Genomic DNA, 20567 nt, shown 5'->3' on the forward strand with positions numbered 1-20567 from the left:
AGAGTTCACCAAAAGGCATCTGGAAGACTCCATGGTCAGGCGGAAGAAGATTCTTTGGTCTGATGAGACCAAAATTCACCATCTCCTCTGTGGAGCATGGTGGTGGCAGCGTCATGCAGTGGGCATGTTTCTGAGCAGCTGGACAGTCTTATCCAGTCTGCAGGAGGAGTACGACTAGGGAGAACATTTATTTTTCAATAAGACATTTGATCCAAAGCGAACTGCAAAAGCTACACATGAGGTTTAAAAAGAACCAGTTAAATGTTCTGGAGTGGCCAGGTTGAAGCCCAGATCTCAATCCTATAGAAATTTGGGGCTGAATTTGAAAAGGGCTGTTCGTGTCCAACGTGTTAACATTACTTAGTAGAAATCTATTTTCACTTTTTGTGTGAAAAAGCCAACTTTTATAAGCAATGATTGATGTATGCAAGCTATAAATGGGTAAAACATCCAGTGGGGTGAATACTTATGATAGGCACCCATGGCTGCTGGTGCCAGGTGTGTCCAACACAACGACAAAGGCTGACATGCCACAAATGCTGGTTAAACTACCAAGGCCTGTGTATGTGAAATGAATAAATTGTTAAATTGCCAATATGCCAATATTGCGTTAACTACTATCATCCAACAAAACGAGTAAAAATCAGAGTAAACAGCAGAAGAAGCTGTTTGGCACAGCCAACATAATCAGCTCTGCTGCTCCAGTCACTAATCCAGCTTTATGGATGTCAAGGGAAATAAAAGCTTTTTCCATAATCTAAGATTTATTACCAAGAAACATTGTTACAGCAAAGAAATGATCAATCAAACACAATTTTGCTTCTATTTGCGACAAGTTTAGGTATATATCCCATCGATCCAAGAGACGTTTGGTCTTGAACGGTTCTTTTTTCAGCACAGCGATATCTTGAAGTAGCTGATAAGTGGGCAGTGCCAAGCCGTGATAAAGAAAAAATGGGTCACCATCAGTCACGATTTGGCCCAGAAGCTGATATCTAGTGTGCCAGAGTGAATTTTAGGAAACCTTGGGTAAGAAAGGTTGATAAACTAGGTGCATTTTTCGACTAAAATGTTGGTAAATAAACTTCCCCATACAATTAAAAAAAACATCTGCCAAAAAAGATTTAAGCTGGAAGAGTAGTAAAGCTTACAAAAAAACACACATTTTCTGTCAGTGTCAGGACTTTTGCCTTGAACATGAATCATGTTGGGTCAGAACTGGGACAGCTCTTTAAACCAGAGTACAGTGGAGCTGTCCCTGGTGCTGAATCCTGCTCTCTGTCAGTAGCTGATATCTGTACAAAGTCCGGGAGAAAGTGAGCAGGTCTGGCTTGACTAATCAGACTAAAATGCAGCAAAAAAAAAAAAAAATTCTGGTGATGGTAATCACAACAGAGTTTTATTTTAGTTTAAAATATTCTGCTTTTGGCAATGGACAAAGTTCAGTGAATTTTTTTCACTGAATGCGCTGCAACAAATGGGTACAAAAACATAGGTTTTTGTCTTCTACATGAAATACAGAAAGTCATACGTATTAAACTCAACTACCTCAAAATACTCAGATAAATAAATAGTACTCAACATCTTGACAAATAATTTTTTTTTCATACATAAATAGATGGTAATATTTTTCTGATGCAAATGGTTGTTTTCTTTTTTGGAACTCAGCAAAAAAAAGTGGTCATTCACACAGATTTCTGTTCAAATGTTTGGACTGAAGTGCAAGAGATTAAAAGAAAGGTGATACATTTTCAGGCACAAAGGAGCGTCTGTGCAGAACAATTATTGCACTCAAACGTCAGGAACCTCTCAAAGACTCTTGGAATGGACATTTTGTTTTGGTAAGCTTTTTGGGGAGAATAACAGTGACTTAGTGCAAACATTGGGAACATGATGTCGATTTCAGCCAAGAACTGTGATGAAAATTGTGACACTAACATATGATAAAAGTGCACAAACCGGGAAGTAAATATATAAACCTAAACAATCGTTTTTTCTGAGGTTATGTTTCACAGATACAAATTTCTGAACTCACTTTCAGGTTCAAGAATATACATTTGACAATTTAGAAATTTCTGATGACACAAAGTGCCTTTCTTCTGGGGTTCTGTAGTACAAAATTATTTAAAATACTCATTTATCAAAGGTAAACATCACTTAAAGACATCTGGTGTCTCGGTAACATGTACAGCCACGTGGATATTAAATTAAAACGCATGTCTGTGAAGATTTGACGGCGTCACTGAAGAAGGAAAACCATTAAGGAAGCCTGTCCATGTTTGTTTCTGTTTGTTCCCGCTCTACAGCCTTTCAAAGCCGACGGAGCAGAGAAGGAAGATGGCATAAAGCAGCAGGAGACAGAGGCCCAGCCTGCGGTCCAATCTCCAGCGGTTCAGATGGACACACAGGACCTGAGGACGGATCGACAGGGAGAGAGAAAGAGAGGAATGATCTCTGTTCTCACAACAGGCAGAATCTAACCAGACAAATTTCTTATCCTGTAGCACTGCAGTGAATTTAATCTCATGAAATTGCATAAAAAGTCAATCAAGTGCTTTTCAGCTCCAAGAAAAAAAAAATCAGAATGATGGCTGAGGAAAGACAGGAGCCTGATCTGAGTCTGTTTGCTCAAAGATATGTGAGAATTAGATCAAACAGGTGGAGATTTACTCACAGTGAGTGTGACCGAGGCCAGCAGCAGAATAACAGAGTACACCAAGCCTTTACTGTTGATTGTCACCTGAAATAAAACATATTGATATTTACTTTTTTAAACTATCCTTCATGGCTATTTATACATAAACTAAATGTGACTTGAGTCCCCGTTTATCTGAAACGCTTTAGAAGCTCTAGCCTTTAAGATTTGTATTGTACACTAGCATTTTAAACCTACCAGCAGCAGAGAAGCAACATTAGCTTATAAACAGCTGAGTTTCTCAGCCCATCTGATGAATCTAAACCCTTTACTCGCTCGTTTAAGCCCAGATTTGGTCTCCAGATGTTCACTTTCTTAGGAAAGCGACTCACATAGTTAAAATAGCACAATGAAAATAACTTCAAACAAGTGAAGGTTTAGAATTCCTGAATATTTTTTAAATATTGCGTTATTATAACTTACTTATAGTGGGATACAGTGCGTATAACACAGGATAAATAATATGAAATGCCAAAAAAGCTGTGTCCGTTGCTTTAAATGCGTCAACATACTTAACATGAGGTAGAAGGTATCTTTCAATAAATTAGTTTCATGCTGGACAAGCCTGGAGTGTCTGTTGTTGTAACGTTCAATCTGGTTCATGAGTTAAAACAACGTTTAAAGTGCCAGTAGCATTAAGCAAACTCCACATGCTTATATTTGTGATGGTAGAGCACAAAAGGACTTTTTTCAGTAATGCTCCCAAGACAACTTTTTTTTTTTTTAACTCTTTTAAATACTACTACATTTCCCAACATCCGCATTCTATGTAGGTAAAAAAAACAAAACTGTGCTTTACTTGGACATAATGGTTTCTTGTTTTTCTCCTTTTGAAGAGTAACTAAGAGAAAAGGTGCCTCTGTGTCACATCACAGTGAAACAAAGTCAGCGATTACTTGTTAAAGGCAACCAGACACTGAAGCACTTTATTTTTCTAAAATCGAGCGGTGTGAGATTGTTAATCCACTCCACTGTCTATAATTGTTCTTGCAGAACCGTGGGGGGTTGTGCTAACTCAAGTGCAGTTCTGCTCAGAACCTTTTATTTAAATCGTTACTCGTTTCTGAGAAAACAATTTTACAACAAAAAACTACATGTGCGAATTAGATTTAAAATTTAAATGGCACCAAATCTTTACCTTCTCATCTAATATTATATATTTTCAGCATACGTGTTTTCATGTTTTCTTCGCAGGTTGCAGGGAAAACATGTTCTTTTGAAATTCTGTCATAATTATGCCTGGATATGTAACATTCATTATTAATGTGTGATTGATTATGCTACAGCAAAGAATAAAAATCATGGACTATTAACAGATCTTTTCCAGAATGGTACAAAATTCTGAGTGCAGTAGATTGAGTTAAAACAGGAAAATACACGACCAAGACTGGAGCTTTATATGTGGGCTGGAAGCACCAGTTTAAAACAACAACAGTCAAAGGTTTTGAAGCTTATTTCCACGCTTTTTTAGGAGAAGGTTTAGCTGTTCACAAAAAAAAAAAAAACAAACAAACATCTAAGCTAGATACTATTGGACCGACACAGAGAGAACAAGCTGGAGTTACCACTGATCCATAGCTGACTATGAGGGTCCTCAGCGCCCAGGGGAAGCCCAGACCAAGCAGCACATCAAAGATATTACTCCCGACAGAGTTGGACACGGCCATGTCGCCCATCCCTGTAAAGTTTAACAATCACACAGTGGAGTTTTTGGGGGAGATCATGTAAAACCACGCAGCAACACAAAGCTCAAGATGTTAACACCGATTCCAACCTGATGCATGAAGGCACTATGCCTAATTGTATACAACAGATTTTTTTAGTCAACACAATGATTTGTGATTAAAAGAAATCTAGCTATTTTTTTGTTGTCGTTTTAGTCCGGTTTTACTTTTGACTTTTTTTTTTACCACTTGAACATCTGTAAAAGAAAGCTCAAGGCTCTTTTGGTGCCCCTAAGCAGTCAAACAACTAAAAGCCCTATAATTTATCAGAATGTAGGTTAGGCTGCCATCAGTTGGAGCCGCTCCAAGCAATAAGTGTGCAAAAGATGACTGAATCTTTGTCAGCGCAGACAGAGCACCTGTGTAGAGATTAAGGGACATCATTATAAAGTTATTGGCGTGGTAGTGGCATATATCTGTGATATATAAATAGATATGGTCTCTGGAGATGTGATAATGATACAGCTGATTTGAACATCTCTAAAGAAACCTGCAGCAGCCCGTCTTATGTGGAGATCAGAAAATACAGTATAAGGCCTGTAACGAGGTGATGCTGGAGTGTTGTTTACACGGGGTAGTGTTCATATGCCATTAAAACACAAGGCAGATCAGCGATACTGCTGACAAGTTAGAGATGAGACTGTGAATCGCAGCCCACTAAACCAGCAGAATCATCTTCCGTGTGGAAGTAAGATTCCTGAAGAATGAAACATCTGATATACTTGCAAAGCCACTCACTCCTTCTTAAATCTTTGTACAAAATCGATCTATAAAAACAGCAACAACTCCTTAACGTCTTGCAGCACGCCCATAAAAACAAACAAAAAAGGCCAACGAATGCATTCTGCATTGGGATTTTACGTCTGGTATTATATGCTAGATTACACGAATGACAAACAAGACACCATGAAGCTGAACTTTATAAAGGATCACTCGGTCATGGAAAAACTTGTTCCATCTCCTCCCCCCAGCGAGACGTTACAGATAGATGAAGGTCTGAAAACAGACTTAAAAAAAAAAGAAGCTTTTTCGCTGCTACCAAAAGTTTAACCAGTATCAATAAATATTGTCTTTTCTGCAAAGGCGCACATTAAACTGCAGGTGTTGACATTTCATCAACTTTAAATCTTATATATTCACATGTTTCAGATTAAATGACTGTTTATATTACTTTTGGTGTATTTATGTTTATTAATTTATCATAAGGTTGTCGCACAAATAATTTCTCGATTCTTCACGGTGATCCTCTTGAATCCGAAATCTTTTTGGACGAAAATACGGCTGACGTTTGTTGTGAGAGACCCCCCCATCGTATACCTTGCCTGGCAACAATGAGGCTGGCCATGCAGTCAGGAACGCTGGTCCCAGCTGCAAGGAAGGTGATGCCCATGATGACATCTGGGATCCCGAGCGTGTAGCTGATTATGGTCACCTTAGCAGGAGAGAAACATGGCTGATTACGAGGGTTTTTAATGGCTGCATATGTGTGTGTGCGGTGGGAGCTTCGTACCATCCAGACCATGAGGTAGGAGAAGATGGCTATCCAGAGAGTGGAGCAAAGGAAGGTGAACAGGTACCAGCGCTCCCATCGCGGCTGGTTACAGTCGGGGATGGTGCAGTGCAGCAGGAAACTGAGAGGCCAGGACAGCAGCCACTGCAGTCGAACACACCAGCCGCCTGCCGAGCGAAGGAAAACAAAGCATACACAACCGTTCCCCCACGAGCATCATCGTGATTCATCTCCACCTCTGAATTATTCACACGACACGGCCTAAACGTGGCTGCGAGCCTCCGTGTCGTCTCCTTTTAATGAGCTTCATCAGCTTTTAAACCCCATAATAAGCTGTGAAATGTTAACAGGCCGCCAAAGCAGGAAGTGGGTGCGGTTGACACGACGGCCTCGATGAGCCTTCACAGGAAGCTTTCGGATTTAAAGACGCATTCTTTAAAATGCTAATTAGGAGTTAAAAGGCTGAGCAGAATGTCAACCGATTACATCCTGTCCCCAGAATCCTTTTCTCCACCATCACTGCATCTCATACATCCCAATCCTTTCTTTTATAAGAGTCATGCACAGGGCCGTCACTACCTTCACCCTCGTTTGACTTTGATATTCCTTTCCATTCCCCAACATGCTGGGTCTTTGGATAGCGGACTTTACCTTTATCATGTAAAAATATACTGACTAACTCACACAGCTGGCCAAATCTGGAATCCGGGTTCCCATAGGTAAGAGAGGAAAGTCTAGAATTTGAAAAATCAAGTGTTTTACAGATCTGGATAAGTTTGGGAAAAGAAAATGTATATAAAAATTTATTTGTAGCCTTTATTTATTTTTTATCTCATTCTTTAAAGGGTCCATCCATCCTTATAGTTTCCATATTTAAACCATGACAGCTATAAATATATATTAAAAAATATAAATTAGAGACTAATAACATAAATATTTAGTTGTTAGCTGATATTTTTTTCCAGCTGAAGCGAAATTGAGGACTTTTTTGTGAACTTATATCGGCTGCCCTGTAGGTGGCGGTGTATAGAGTGATGCACAAAGTTACTTCACTATCCTGCAAAGTTACTCTATATCCTGCAAAGTTACTGTATTTATCCTGCAAAGTTATTTTATTATCCTGCAAAGTTACTGTATTTATCCTGCAAAGTTATTTTATTATCCTGCAAAGTTACGTTATTATCCTGCAAAGTTATTTTATTATCCTGCAAAGTTACTGTATTTATCCTGCAAAGTTATTTTATTATCCTGCAAAGTTACGTTATTATCCTGCAAAGTTATTTTATTATCCTGCAAAGTTACTCTATATCCTGCAAAGTTACTGTATTTATCCTGCAAAGTTACTTTGTTATCCTGCAAAGTTTTTTTATTATCCTGCAAAGTTTCTTTATTCTGGAATCCACTGCAATTCACTGAAATTCTTAAGCTGTATGCAAATGAAATTTCGTTCTGTACACACTCTGTGCATACAAAATGACAATAAAGTTAGTCTAAGTCTAAGTATAGAGTGACTTAAGACTGATAATTTGGTGTACATTTAAATGTACACATGCAAGAAAACCATCTTCAAAGTAAAGGGTTGCTGCACTGAGCACAATGTAAGAGAAGGCCAAACAACATTAAATATAAATATTTATCTTGCAGCTTTAAGGCAGGATATAATTGAACCCTTTTCTAGCTTTTTGTGACTATTTTTTTTACTTACTTGGCACGATGAAGGGTTTGAAAGGAAAGTTCTCTTCTCCCTCCTCCTGGTCTTCCTCTTCCTCCTCCTCCTCTTTCAGCTGTGCACCCCCAGCTGTCTCTTCCCCTGCCTCCTTACCCCCGTCCCTCTCTCCCTCGTGCAGCGGCCTTTCTCCTTCAGCCGCCGCCCCGTTTTCTCTCCCCCAGGTTCCACCAGCGTCCTCGCCCAGACCCGCGACCTCCTCTGGGCTCAGCCGAGCCCGAATCAGCCTCTGCCTCTGTGGGAGCGGAGAGAAATCAGCAAAAACGAGGACCGTGAGAAACACAGCATAGATTTATTGAAATTATTTTTATCCAACAGTGTTCAAGGGGAAGATGCCGTGATTAGGCAGGCAGGTCCTCACATTCACCCGAGGGAATTCATGAAGCATTGATCTATATTATGAGAAAGAGCAGGAACAGGACTGGCAGATGTCGTTTTAGACATAGACATTAAATACGTAGATGCCTCATTGGGCGCAGGATTGTACGTCAACGTCACCGCCATGTTGTATGTGGCAGAAAGTAGTGAACGTCTATGTTCCCTGTATATATGTTTTAAGTATTCAGATAGAAAGCTATAGATGGAGCTTATATATACACTTGTAAAAAATATATAGAGATTAGGTGATAGAGATTGGCAGCCAGATTGGCTTTTGATCAATGTGCATACATAGATTTTGTAGTATTCTAAATAAATAGGTGTGTGAACCTTTTAAGATCTGGTATAGACACAGATTATTAACAGACTTTTTCGGGGAATATTAAAGAGATAAAATTACTAATATGAGAAAAAATTCATAGGAGAATAAAGTAAAAAAAAAAAGACAAAGGGGTAATATTATTAGAAAAACATCATATTATGACAATTAAGGGGGAACATTTCCAGAATAGTCACAGTTTGCAGAACTATCTTAGTCTTGGAGTGATAGGGCCAGGATAGATTATTTTAATTATTTTTATTCTTTACAAGAATAAAGTCAGGAGAATGACGCAATAGGGATACGAAAATATACTTGTAATATTACAAAAATAAAAAATATTACAAATATAAAGTATATTCTGTGATTAAAGTCTGTATGAAACTGTTTAAGTGACTGAGTCTAACTGCAGATAGACACATTCAACATGGCGGACGCTCTGATGCATCTGCAGCATAGGCAGAACCCGCTCGACGAGGCGTCTATGTATATAATGTCTATGGTTTTAGGGATGTGGTCCCGGTTTTGGAGTCAGCCATAATATTACACATCAGGCACCACTTACTGCCAAAGTCTATGTATGACAAAGTGTATTAAATAAAGAAGGAAAATCCCAATATTTTGCTAATGACACAAGTTTATGAGCTTACGTGCAGGTTGTCTGCTTCTGTTTACCATTAACATCAGATGAAAGCTCTGTCCTCCAAACGTAAGCTCTATTTTTCTTCATGTAACAAAACTGGGGCCAGTATTTGGTGCGGCTCTTAAATCTGACATAGGAGCTAATTTCCACTAAAAGTCTCTAAAACATCAATATCTCTAAACGAATCAGAGCCTTATTCTTGATGTGACCCATCCGGCTGGATGATCTGCGCAGTGGACCTTGCTGAAAACACAGTGTCCTGCCATGTGTGGGCGGGCTCATGGACATGTGGAGCGATGAGAAGGCGGCGGCTTGCCTCTGAAAAGGTGAGCTGATGAGAGTGAAGGTTCAGGAGATCATCCGCCGTCACCACGGCCGAGTCTTGACCAGCCACCACACATGAGTCTACAGACAGAAAAGCATTCAGAGCCAAGGTTAGCACCCCGAGAAGGTTTTCACATTTAGTCACACTACAACCACTTACTTTAAGGTATTTTATTGGGAATTTATTTGATACACAAACACGTGACTGTGAAATGGGGAAATAAAAATATATGAGGATTTTGATTTGTTTTACAAATGAGAAGCACCTTTTAGTGCTTCAAGAATTTCTACTGTCTACTGTCATGTGATTTCTAATTAGATTTAGCTCTGAACTTTGACCTCACGTCAGCTCTGATAAGTAAGTGTTACTTTTCTGTTACTTGTGGCGTTTTGAATGTAGCATTTAGCTTTCGTCTCATCTGACCAGAGGAGCTTCTTCCACATGTTTGCTTTGCCTCTAAGCAGCTCGTGGCAACTTGGAAACAGGATTTGTATTTGGCTTTTTCTCAACAATGCCTCATTTGGTGGCAATCAATAAAAGCCAGATTTGTGGAGTGCACGACTAATAGTTGTTCTGTCAATAGATTATCCTACCTGAGCCGTGGACATCTGCAGCTCATACAGAGTTAGCGCTGTCTTGGATGGATATGTCTTAATAGGTTTACAGTTATTCCTAACTCTACTTTATAAGGTGTATGTGTGTGCAGAGCGGGTGGGGGTGGGGGTGGGGGTGGGGGGTATCATTGTGTTGGTTTTTCTCATAAAACCTCAGTAATTTACATTGAAATTTGCAATTGTCATGTGGCAAAACATGACTAAGTTAAAAGGGAAATAAACATTTTGCAAACCACTGAAGTAGAATTAAAATAAATCAAAAAGAAAGCCTGGTGAGGATATAAAAGAGGTTTAGCTCTATTTCAGTCTTCTTTTTTTTAACTCCCTGAGGAAACAGAGATCTCTGATTGGCAGCCTAAATTGTGTCACTGGGTCTTCTGAGCACTGCTCAGACACTGAGGGGAGCTTTTGATGTTGATGAGAACATGCAGGCGTACAAAAACACGTGACGCTGCACCTGGCTTCAGCGGCACCATGTCGTTTTCACCGTCTCCAACGTTTCCGACGGCGGTCGTCCGCCGCAGACTGCTCAGACACGGATGACCGTCCACGCTGCAGTGTCTCTCCACCAGGCAACACAGGCGTCTGTTGAACCTGCACAATATAAAACACGCAGACACTGTTTCCTCTGCTGGGAATAAACCGTGAAGTGGCTCTGATCTACGATAATTACAAATGTGAGGAGAGGAGGCTCACTTCATGATGATTATATAGATCCCGTACATGGAGATCAGGATGATGGTCTCCCACCTGAAACATTAATCAAATATATATTTGTGGATCTGCTTTCTGAAACCACACAGACTCCTGACTTAAAACGTTAAATTAATCTTACCACAGGACCCTTTCATCATAGATTACCTATAAATAAAATAGAAATAGTTACAACTCAAAATTGGATCTTTCAGGTGTTTACATGTTTGTGTGTTTAGTGTCTTTTTCAGTTGTAGCTTGTGCTTAATATCTTATGTAATTTGTCACAAGCTTGATTTATGGTAGAAATAATTTGATTCTTTATCAGCATCAAAATTGCAATAATCCTCAACACTACTAGATTTGCACATTAGCTACTGTGATAAAGATCCCTGGGCAGAGGAGATGATGATGAATAAGCATCTAACGCTAATTTGTTTTAAATAGACAAGGAAAGTTTTATATTTATCTGTTTAATCAGAGAGAAAAAAACAACAACATAGATTAATCATGATAAAATGCAACATAATTATATTTCGATTTTAATAACATTAAGAGTGCCAAAGTGTCAAAATGTGATAAATAATTGTTAAATAATTACATGCACATGTTGTTACTAAAACAAAATTGGAAATAAAAAAGGTGAAAAGTGAAAAGCAAGTGGGGACATAAATATGCTTTAAATAATTTTAAAAAGAATATCTACATTTCAAATGTATTAATTAGGATCAGAAATCATTATATTTTAAAATCGTATAAAAATGTCTTAATATTTATTCAACATTTCTTTGCTGAACTGCACCACTAAATAACCTAAACTGTCATTGAGGCTCCTCAAATAGATCTAAACACCTGATTGGTTAACTTGAGCAATAAGTCTACTTCCGACCAATCATCTTGACTGAAGCAGTACAAGTCCCACCCACTGCACTACGTGACCTGAAAATATTTAAAAACTATGTGTTTTGGCAAAAATAACTATGAATTCCTGACACACCTATTTATTTATTCATAGATCTTATTACCTACTTGACACGTTTAAATCTAAATATATATTATTCTTAAATTATGGCACTATTGGAGCTCCATACAATGTCACTCAGGGTAACAAAAATAATCATGTACTTCTGTGTTTCTATGTGGTAGTGAGAAGGTAAGACGGTAAACACCTAAAGTGCTTCCTCACCAGAATGAGCACCAGTATGGACAGGATGTAAAAAACAGCGTCACGAAACAGAGGCCACCAGCTCAGAGTGATGGGCTACAGGGAGACAGGAGGGACACATTAAGCACAGAGACAAGTCGTATGGAGAGTGGGATTTACTATTAAAAGACATTAAGATAGCCCACTCATGTTCTCTAACAAACCTCTGAAGTTTGCAGTGGATTTTATTTGTGGGTATCAGTGCACAGCAGTAAAAATACATGTACATGCCACACTTTTTTTGTATGTAAAATTGTCTTCTACTTCACAATTATGCTCTGCTTGTGTCGGTCTTTTACCTAAAACCAGAAAATAAATCTCAAATTTGATGGTCGTATTGAGACAAAATGCAATAAATTTCAGGGGTATGAATACTTTTGCAAGGCTCTATATATTTCTGTGACAACTCATTAAAGCACTGCATATAAAATAACCTGCAGAGTGAGACTTTAGGGTTGTTATTTGTGGTTATAAAACAAAAGCCACACAAACCTGTCCAGAGAAGATGCCGCAGAGGCCAATAATGACCAGGATGTTAAAAACAGCTGATCCAACGATAGTCCCCACACCAACGTCTCCCTTTGTGATGAACACACCTGAAAGCAGAATAAATGAGCAAAGAAAAGTCAGCAGTACTGGGAAAGGGATCCAGACAATGCAAACAGCATCCTTTACAACTCATACATAATTAAAACTTAGACATAGCTTCTATTATCTAAAGAGAAATATTTTATTCTTTGTCAGAGAAGGATGCGTTTTATGTTTCATTTGGCTCTACAGTCCTAATTTATTATATTCACTTAAATTTATTTTTATTTTTATGAAGGTCAAGCTTATCCCTGCTTAGAATAAAACTGATTAATTTAGACACATTGCATCAAAAAGATCTCCTTCAACTTCAGAAATGCAAGTTTTTACAAAGCACCGATGTGACAGTTTCAGAACACTGTGCAACGTTTTGGTTGAGTTTTACCTGGGAAATTTTACTCTTGTTGCTCGGTTCACCTTAATAACAATTAACAATTTACTCTTAGCGCTATATGTATTAAATCTAATTATATGTATTTTACTGGAGAGACTGCAAAAGAAAAAAAATCTCTCTATCCTGGAATCTAATGTTCATGCTTATTAAAGCTTTAGGACACTACACTAATTTAATATTTCCCATTCCTAACCAGACTCCAATAACTGGATAATTGGAGTTTCTCACTGACCAATCAGAGAGGTGAAGAGTTCAGGGGCGGAGCTTCCAGCTGCCATGAAGGTTGCCCCGGCAACATCTTGACTGAGCTGAAGGTTCTGTTGGAAAGAAGGAAACTTACATTAAATAACTAATATGTGGACTGTCCGTCTTCAGCTAATGTCTCGGGTGCTTTAAGTCTCTCTGCTTTTAAAGAAGATCCGCAACCTCACAATCCTCGCAATGCTGTTATCGTTGTCTGTGAACATTTTTCAAATCTTTTTCCTTCCACTCAACTTTCCATCGACATGAATTGCATGCAAGCATCCATTTTGAATGATCAACAATTGTTGACCATTCAATTGTATACAAATTTACAGATATGAACCTGTATACAAATGAACAACCTTGCTCAGAATAATTCTTACTCGTGAAAAAATACTGACACCACTACAATAAAATGTATATTAATCTTCTATGGAAAATAGTTCCAAAAATTACTTATGTACTTCTTGGTTTAAAGGGTTTCTAATTCACAAAAATAAATCATTAAAAAATAAAAAGTGTGGGTACTTTGATAAGATTTGGAATAACATGGAACTGGGAATAAAGCACACTGTCAGAATTATTATTATTATTATTATTATTATTATTTTAGTTCCTACCTCAGAAACTTTTTCCAGTGACGGCACAAAGTAAACATCACACACAATGGCCAGAGCATGAAACATGTAGATCGCCTGTTAAACAGTAGCAGACATTTGATTAAAAACTATTTATTCAGAGTAATAAATCAGGTTTTGTTTTGAGCCTGACGCTGAGCTCATACTCACACAGAGAACATGCAGGAGGACGGCTCCGTGTCTCCTCTGACCCAGAGTAAAGATGTCCTCTGGGAACTCATGTACAGCTGAGGAAGGGATGGGAAATATGGGTGAGTTTAAATTAATCCCAGATTTAAATCATTTTAGGAAGTTTATAATAATTAGCTATTTAACAGTTGTTCTGGGATTTATTTTGGTGCTTTGGTTCTGCACATACTGCACCTTGGACTGAATTTAAGGATATGCATTTGAACACATTCAAAGACTAAGAACCGTGTTGCACTCAGTTGTGAGGCCTGTTATCTATGAAGGTAATGCACAAATCGTATTGGAACAAAATTACCTTCATAGTTAACACCCCTGTGAATAACCTGGATAACGAACCTAAATATCCAAGGTGATACAGAAGATGATTGTGATTAAAGTTGTTAAAGGAGATGTTAAGACTTTAGGATGAAGATGCTGAAATGCACGGCGTCAGCTCAGTGAATCGGTTTCATGTTTGGTGATATAAATATCTGAAATGAATAACAACAAAGTCATCTGGATCTACATGCCCCTTAGGATTAATTTTATGTTTTTTCCCCCACAAGCTTTAAAGCAATACCTTGTTTCTTTTTTTATTGTTCTTTCAGTGTAGCAGGCAGCTGCATGGATTCGACAAAAAAAAAAAACCCTAACAAGTTGTCAGTGAGGAAAGATCAGTAGATATCTACTAAAAAGGCAAATTGAGAAAAAAAAAAATCCCATCAAATCTGTTTTTCATCAGATCGGAAAAAGGCTCTTTGATGACATGACTGAAACCTGCCGTGGCTGCTGACTGGAGGAAACAATAAAATCGGTTTGCAGTCCTATTGTGCACCAGACTTTATGCCATTTTCCTCTGTTGTCGTAGCTGTGAGTCTGTATTTCTGACCGGGTTAGGGTTTGTCCAGCAAACCCTCAGGCTGCATTTTGTCCATGTTTTATCCAGCTCAAAGGCAGCCATCTTATGATGTTCTTGCAAAACCTCAGAGCAAAAATGTAATGTTCCCAGATTTAATTTGGTTCAATAAAAACAGCTGTTCTCTCTATCCACTTGTGCCTGCAAGGTCGCAGGGGGCTGGTGTCTCTCCCCAGCGGTTACTGGGGGAGAGGTGGGGTTGCTAATCCTTCATAGAGACACACAGGACAAACAACCAGCGGTAATTATTTGTGCATGCACACACACGTGTTATTTAGAGAGATAAATGAACCTAACATGCATGCTTTTGGACTGGGAAGCAGCTGGAGTACCCATAAAGAACCTGCACAGAGAGAACATGCAAACTAATCTGAGGTTTGAGTCCTGCAAGAAGGTCTTATTAGAGAAAGTTAAAACAATCACCTGAAAAGCTTTTTGTCGTTTTTTTCTCTTCTTAATTTAATGATTGATAAAAATCTTCATCATCTGTGCAAAGCAACCATTACTAAAGTGAACTGAATCCTATAAAGAGACAACATTGTGTGGTCTGGGGCAAAGCTGCAACATGTGAAATTATGACAGATATTCAGATGATTTATTTTGCACGCTCTCTTCACACGGTAAATTTCATCATCAAAAAACAAATGCTCAAACTCCCAGCCTGATCATTTCAATAAAATTCTTAAGGAAGATAGGATGAAAATTTATGATCCTAAAACAGTTGGAGTTCAAAAAGAACCTAAATCTTTATTTTGTGCTGCACTTTTTTAATGGAATATATATATTGCTGCGGCAAGAGTTCTGATGAAAATCAACAAGAGGGATCATATTTCTCCAATTTTAACTTCCCTTCATTGGCTTCCTGTTAAATCAAGAATAGAATTTAAAATTCTTCTTCTAACGTATAAAGCCCTTAATAATCAAGCTCCATCATATATCAGAGCTCTGATTACCCCGTATGTTCCTAACAGAGCACTTCGCTCTCAGACTGCAGGTCTGCTGGTGGTTCCTAGAGTCTCTAAAAGTAGAATGGGAGGCAGATCCTTTAGCTATCAGGCTCCTCTCCTGTGGAACCAACTCCCAGTTTTGGTCCGTGAGGCAGACACCCTATCTATTTTTAAGACTAATGTTAAAACTTTCCTTTTTGACAAAGCTTATAGTTAGAGTGGCTCATACCCTGAGCTATCTCTATAGTTGTGCTGTGATAGGCCTAGGCTGCTGGAGGACATCAGGGTCTAATTTTCTCACTCTACTGATTTCTACTGTTCTTCAGTCTACTGTTCTCCAGTTTTGCATTGTATTACATTGAAATGACTGTCGTCATTTCAGCTTTTAACTTTTTGCTCTCTCTCTTTTTCTTCATAGTAGGTACACCTGGTCTGGCGTTCTGTTAACTGTGACATTATCCAGAGAAGACAGATCACCCGCTATTACCATCTAATGTAGAACAGATTACTGGATCAATGTGTGCTTCTGTGCTTTTTTGTCTCTCTTGTTGTGTCTCTGCTCTGTCTTCTGTAACTCCATTCGGTCGAGGCAGATGACCGTTCATACTGAGCCCGGTTCTGCCGGAGGTTTTCCTTCCCGTTAATGTGGAGTTTTTCTTCCCACTGTCGCTGCATGCTTGCTCAGTATGAGGGATTGCAGCAAAGCCATGTACAATGCAGATGACTCTCCCTGTGGCTCTGCGCTTCCCCAGGAGTGAATGCTGCTTGTCGGGACTTTGATGCAATCAACTGGTTTCCTTATATAGGACATTTTTGACCAATCTGTATAATCTGACCCAATCTGTATAATATGATTGAACTTGATTTTGTAAAGTGCCTTGAGATGACATGTTTCATGATTTGGCGCTATATAAATAAATAGAATTGAATTGAAATATATATATATATATATATATATATATATATATATATATATATATATATATATATATATATATATATATAGTTACATCATTAAATAACCTAAAGAAGAGCAATTCACAATTTATTGCGGCAATTTACTTCAAAAGCAGGGAGAGACATAAACACATATAAGAGAAGTAATGCAAGTAGTTTATAATCAGCACATGGTGAAGGTGCATAGATCGGGTATGAGAGGCGCATCCGCCAAAGCTATAGTCTGCTTTTTGGCAAGCCTTTTTATGTTAAACTCTAACAGGGAATCATTGATCAGGTTAAAAACAAAATGCAAGAAAAAAAACCCTCAACACAAAATAGCATTGGGTACATCTGTGTGTGACATGCAGACAAGAAAAGCGATTAGGGGACCCTTTAGTCCAAATCCCAAACCCTCAGCTGGATAACATGTGAGCTGCAAATTCTCAAGTAGCACCACATAGAAGGTCATCATTCTTGCTTGATCAGAGGGATCAACCTTGGCTCTAAGCAAAAAAAAGTCACAGTTTCTGCTCGTATTGGTGCTTTTAAAGCATTTTAGTTTGTAAAAATAAATAAATTGATGAGTAGTAACCTATTTTTTCATGGTGGTTTTGAACGCAAAATTAAACGTGGCTCCTCCTTTCTAACTCAATTTATTTAGCAAAAATAACAAAGATTATGCATGGACAATACAAATGGTGTCTGGAGAGATAACTCTGCTCAGGGCCTCATCAAACGTTGGGCCGGCCCTGGTGTTTAACATTCTGTTTCACCACATTTATTTCTCTGGGCTATTGATCTCTGTGCATTTGAAGCAGAAATCTTTCCCCGTTCTTGTTGAGTGTAATATTTCTACTACCAAACCGTCCACGGTTGTTGTGCATCTCCTATTCTATCCTTTTTCAAACAGAGGAAGTCTGAACAACAGGCAGGGCAGTCAAGAATATTCACTCCGACTCTATGAAACCATGCACTTGCATGTTCTGATCCACATACAGACAATAACTTTACAAGATAATTAGGGAAGAGAATGGTTTGCCTTTCTTGTGTTTGACATGTATTAATATTTTGTTTTAATTATTTCCTCTAAGTAGCAGAAATGTATGTCTCCAAACCACATAACTCCTGCTTTTATCTATATTTTAGAACCGATTAACACCTGACTGTACAAAGTTACTATCTGCTTTCTTACTTGGACGATGCAGCTTCAGGTTATTAATGAAACAAAATGTGTTGAGCGACTGTGGTTCAGTTAATCTTTATTCAGTTTATGTATATAGTGCCGGCTACCAACGTAAGTCGTCTCAATGGACTGTACAAGACGAACAGATCCAGTTTATATACAGAAATATAAAGCCTGTTAAATCCGATCATATCAAGAGATTTAAATGTATTTACATACATTCCAATTCAGTCCTCGTTATTAAAAAATACAAATCAAGTTACATTTTCTTTGCCAACTGATAAAAGGCTTTCTGTTTAAGGAAACCAAACAGACTGCATCGGGTCCCTGACTTTGCAGCAATTCCTGCTTCTGAACAAGCATGTGGCAGCAGTGGACAGCTGACTGCGTTGAGCCGTTTACCAAACTGAGCGTTCATGCGGCGACAGAGGAAAGGAAAACTCCGCATGAGCGGTCATTTGGTACAACTAACAAACACAGAGTGGACAGCTTGTTCCAGTCGGACTTTAAGACAAAAACAATAACGGCTCATCAACATAGCTGGCCAAAGGTCAGATGATGTCCGAAGATGAATCTAATGTGGGGGCCCAAACCATAGCAAGCACTATTTTTATGATTCTGTCAACACAACCTGCAAGTGCATGCATCAACCTGTCCGGTGCAAAGTTTGCTTATAGGTAGGTCTGGTCATGGTAAATATAATCCTGTTCTAATATTTGAATGTCCTGCTCTCAAAGTTGGGGTTTGTTTTTATCAAATAATACAATAATAATGTAATTGTTTGTGCATTTAGTGCTGAATGAACCCAACAGCCAGGTCCAGGTCCAGGTCCAGTTAGATATGAGACAGAGACATGCTGGTGAGTGCTTTCTGTAATCAGCAGATCATTATGACAGGGGTGATGGAGGGGGGGGGGCACTTTGAACTACAAGAGAGACGCAACATCCCACCACAAATTCAGCATCCAGTTTCCTAGCAACCGGGTCCCTCAAAGGCCTGACTGTGTTTAAACATCTAGATGTGCAGAGTTGGAGGAAATGAAGAATGAACAGGGAGGAAGATCAATGAGCGCAGCGCGCAGACATGAATGGAGCAGATTAATGGAGATGAGACGTCACGCCTTCGCTCTCAGTCCACAAACACATGTCAACAGCAGCAGCATCATCATCAGTGGCATGCTAAAAGAAATGATCAAACGACTGTAATTGTGTTTTTTTTTTGTAATGATAGGGCAGAAGAAGCGGGGCAGTCTCACCAGATCTAGAAGCGGTGCCATTCTGGCTGTCCTCTTCCTGCTGGTTGAGCTCTCTTTTAGATAAAAACATGCCAGGAGAGCCTGCAAAGAAGATTATTTAGATGCACAAGTCGGGACAAAGTTCGAAATAAATTCAATTTCCCAAAACTTCTGGTCTCATCTATCCTTTATAGTTGCGATCTAACGCGTCGTGGATGCTTTTGAACGAGAATGCACAATGTTTTTAGCTGCACCTGTAATCCCGCTGAGGCGAAAGACCCAGAAAGCTGCGAGCAGACCCACGCCGCCGACGCAGAACCGGGGAAGGAGCGGCGTCTGCCTCGGTCTCCTCGGAGCCTTCATCCCGCCAGCCGCAGCTGCTCTCCGGTCTCACACGATCAGAACATGCCGCCTGGCTCCGCTCTTCCTCCGAACCGGATCTAGCTGCTGGCCTGTTGCTCTCCGGTTCCGAGGCGCCGCTTCTCGGTGTCTCCGTGCCGGTGCTCCATCGGGAATTACAGGCGGACGCTCAGAAGGCGAGGCGGCCCGACATCAGCATCCAGCAGCGGCTTCTCCTCCAGCGAACACGGAGCAGCTGATGAATCACCAGCAGGCGGCTATTTATACCCCCCCCCCCCCCCACCGTGAGGGGCTGTTCTCCCCCAGAGAGCTCCATCAACTGGGTGGGTCAGCCATGGGGGGATAAAAACCACTAAATTAACTAATCAGCACGGTTAAAGTGTGTTATTACCTTAAATGTAAAGATTAGGACTAATTTCCAGAGTTCCTGCAGCATTTCTAACTTTGCTAAGAACTGTTTGGTTTGGTCATCACACGGTTTTAAAGTGGTTATACTTAAATGTAAAGATTAGGACTAATTTCCAGAGTTCCTGCAGCATTTCTAACTTTGCTAAGAACTGTTTGGTTTGGGCCATTAAAGCTCTTGATGATAAGCTGTACAATTACAGGTGCATCTCAGTTAGAAAACAGATAAAACAGCATTTAAAGAAAAAAAAAATCTGTTTCTTAAAAAGTGAAACTCAGAGAAAGTTCATTCCTGTTAATTACGGTTTACAGCTCATGAAATCCCCAAAAATCCAGCATTTCATATCGTACAAATAAAATATTTATTTTCAATACAGTGTGTATAACAAACTATATGGACGCTTTCCTTTTGTGCATGAATTAGTGCATCAATGCGGCGTGGCATGGAGGCGATCGGTTGCTGCTGGTCATCTGCACCGTTTGGTCTGCAGTCTCTCGTCTTTTTTCTGAACAATACATAACTATAAATGTGCAAAAACTGTCGAACTAAATCTTTCAGATCATAGCTGTAAAAATGACAAAGTCTTTCAACGAGGGTTTTTAGTTTGTGGAAGAGGATGAAGAACAAACAGAAGGACTTTAAAAGGGGAAACTTACACATAACGAAAAGGTGTAAAAACATCAGGATGCCCAGCTAAATGCCTTTTATCCTATAAAAATA

The 20567-nt window shown here is 39.1% G+C and overlaps 1 protein-coding gene across 1 annotated transcript; it reads right to left on the reverse strand.

The window, feature by feature from the left end:
- Window positions 1-744: 744 nt before the first annotated feature.
- slc24a6a (solute carrier family 24 member 6a) lies at window positions 745-19696 on the reverse strand. The gene is made up of 17 exons (XM_012866157.3): window positions 19336-19696; window positions 19103-19183; window positions 13845-13921; window positions 13677-13751; window positions 13046-13130; window positions 12324-12427; window positions 11814-11888; window positions 10770-10795; window positions 10631-10684; window positions 10392-10528; window positions 9312-9400; window positions 7635-7890; window positions 5930-6096; window positions 5737-5851; window positions 4261-4373; window positions 2675-2740; window positions 745-2411 (listed from the first exon to the last, which is right to left on the reverse strand). The coding sequence occupies exons 1-17, from the start codon at window positions 19442-19444 to the stop codon at window positions 2301-2303; spliced, it is 1740 nt and encodes a 579-aa protein (XP_012721611.2). The 5' UTR covers window positions 19445-19696; the 3' UTR covers window positions 745-2300.
- Between the last annotated feature and the right edge of the window lie 871 nt (window positions 19697-20567).

Source organism: Fundulus heteroclitus, chromosome 23 (assembly GCF_011125445.2).
Source record: "Fundulus heteroclitus isolate FHET01 chromosome 23, MU-UCD_Fhet_4.1, whole genome shotgun sequence".
Taxonomy (NCBI): Eukaryota; Metazoa; Chordata; class Actinopteri; order Cyprinodontiformes; family Fundulidae; genus Fundulus; species Fundulus heteroclitus.